General features: G+C 33.2%; 1 protein-coding gene across 1 annotated transcript in view; it reads left to right on the top strand.

The window, feature by feature from the left end:
• Positions 1 to 666: 666 nt before the first annotated feature.
• The window catches only part of EAH_00061780 (hypothetical protein, conserved), a gene marked incomplete at both ends in the record, with an annotated part of 3,728 nt that continues 2,207 nt past the window's right edge, over positions 667 to 2,187 (top strand). Inside the window, 2 exons of the mRNA XM_013396962.1 lie at positions 667 to 754; positions 1,317 to 1,826. Coding sequence (XP_013252416.1) covers positions 667 to 754; positions 1,317 to 1,826 — 598 coding nt within the window. The remainder of the gene's footprint in view (positions 755 to 1,316; positions 1,827 to 2,187) is intronic.

Genomic DNA, 2,187 nt, shown 5'->3' with positions numbered 1-2,187 from the left:
TATATATATATATATATATATATATATATTTGCATTCATATAGGCATACACATACAACCAAATAAGTAAATGCATATATATACATATGTTTATTTATTTATTTATTTATTTATTTGTTTATTTATTTGTTTATTTATGTATTTGTTTATTTATTTATTTGTTTAGCCAGGATGCGCGAGTTTTGTTTTTTCTGTCATTTACATATTAATTTATATGTTTGTACTATTTATTTATTTTATGTGTTTATATACATGTATATACATATATATATATATATTTATCTATTTATTTATTTATTTGTTTATTTATTTGTTTGTTTGTTTATTTACTTGTTTAGCCAGGATGCGCGAGTTTTGTTTTTTCTGTTTGTCACGCTGAGGGCTACGACCTGCGCGCTGTATATCAGGAGGCAGTGCAGTGAGTTTCATATATCGGGGTGTATATGCAGCTCAATTATTATAGATAAATAAATAAATAAATAAACATACATATATATATATATATTTATTTATTTATTTATCTGTTTATTGTTCTATAAGGCTTGAAGTTATAGCTGTTGTGTCTGAAGAGATAAAAAAATAATAATTATATATATCTGTACGGATTGTTTGTATTTTAATTATTTTAATTTAATATTAATTTAATTATTATTTGTTTTATGCTCAGGAAACACATTCGATGCCGTCTTATTACTGAACAGCGCAGCGCTTTAGTGCTGGAAGTCGATAACTCATTATATTTCACAGACCCTAAGGTCTGTTGTTTTTAAAGTATTTATTTAAATAATTATAAATAAAAAGAAGCAAAAGAATAATAAACAGAGTATTATTATTAGCTGGCGTAAAGAAGTAATGTAAATATTCATATCATTATAATAATTATAATAATAATAGTAATAATAATAATTTTAATATTAATATTATTTATTTATTTACTTCTCAAGACCTTCTTCTCTATGTCGTATTACAACAATGCCGATCGCATGCAAATATATTCAATATTTGCGTATTGCTGTCTCTGTGGGGTGTATCTGTAGCTGCGGCTGAGGATGTACATACTACATACTGTCTAGGGTTTAGGGTTTAGGGTTTAGGGTTTAGGGTTTAGGGTTTAGGGTTTAGGGTTTAGGGTTTGAAGAGATGGTGTTGCTGGGGTTATGTTAATAATTACATGTTGCACAACAATGAGAATCTTATTTTTTTTCTCACACCTCAACATAATTACTATTATTATTATTATTATTATTATTATATTTATTACATCGATTATATTTAATGTTATTTATTTATTTATTTATTTATAATGATTGTGTACAGGTGCGAAGCCAAGAGGCGTTTGAAGCAACGTGCGGAGCACACGGGCCTCTGAGCTGTTGTTCAAATGCAGATATAAATGAAGGGGTGCGCTCGTGGGCGTCTGCTGTCTTAGGAGACAGAGAAATAAATAGAGATGTAGATAGAGACTTAGAGCTTAGTCTAGATAGAGGTAGAAGCAGAGATAGAGATATAGATACAGATAGATATATTGATATAGATGTTGATGTTGATTGCTATAAAGATACAGATTTAGATAGAAATACAGACAGAGACAGAGACAGAGACAGCAGCTACCCTTGGGCGTGGGCCGATCCTACAGCAGCAAATACTGCAGCGGCAGCAGCAGCAGCAGGAGCTGCAGCAGGAGCTGCAGCAGGAGCTGCAGCAGAAGGAGCAGCAGAAGGAGCAGCAGAAGCAGCAGCAGCAGGAGCAGCAGCAGGAGCGGTTACAATCGCTGCTGCTGCTGCTGCTGCTGCTGCTGAAGATGTTGGTGGCGGAGTTGAGTACGATGTTCGTAATGAATCCGTCGAGCGTAGCTGCTGCATGCATTATACATCATCAGAGTTTGAGGCAGCAGCAGCAGCAGCAGCAGCAGGTGCGCGATCTCTTCGACGAGGGCATAGAAGGTTTGTGCAGCTAAGACAGCAGCACAAAATAATTAATATGTCTCTCGCATTCGTCTTTGAGAACGGCCCTGTTGTTCTCTGGATAAGCCCCAAAGATAAACGAGCAATGCATGCGCGAGGGCGTAGAGAGATTATTTCTTGTCTTCTTTTCTTCCTAAGTCATTTTGCTTGTACGTCTTCATATATATATATATTTATACTTATTTATTTATTTATTTGTTTATTTATTTATTTATTTATTATAA

Source organism: Eimeria acervulina, genomic scaffold, assembly GCF_000499425.1.
Source record: "Eimeria acervulina Houghton genomic scaffold, Eah_scaff1637, whole genome shotgun sequence".
NCBI lineage: Eukaryota > Apicomplexa > Conoidasida > Eucoccidiorida > Eimeriidae > Eimeria > Eimeria acervulina.
This window is presented reverse-complemented; position numbering and strand designations above follow the sequence as displayed.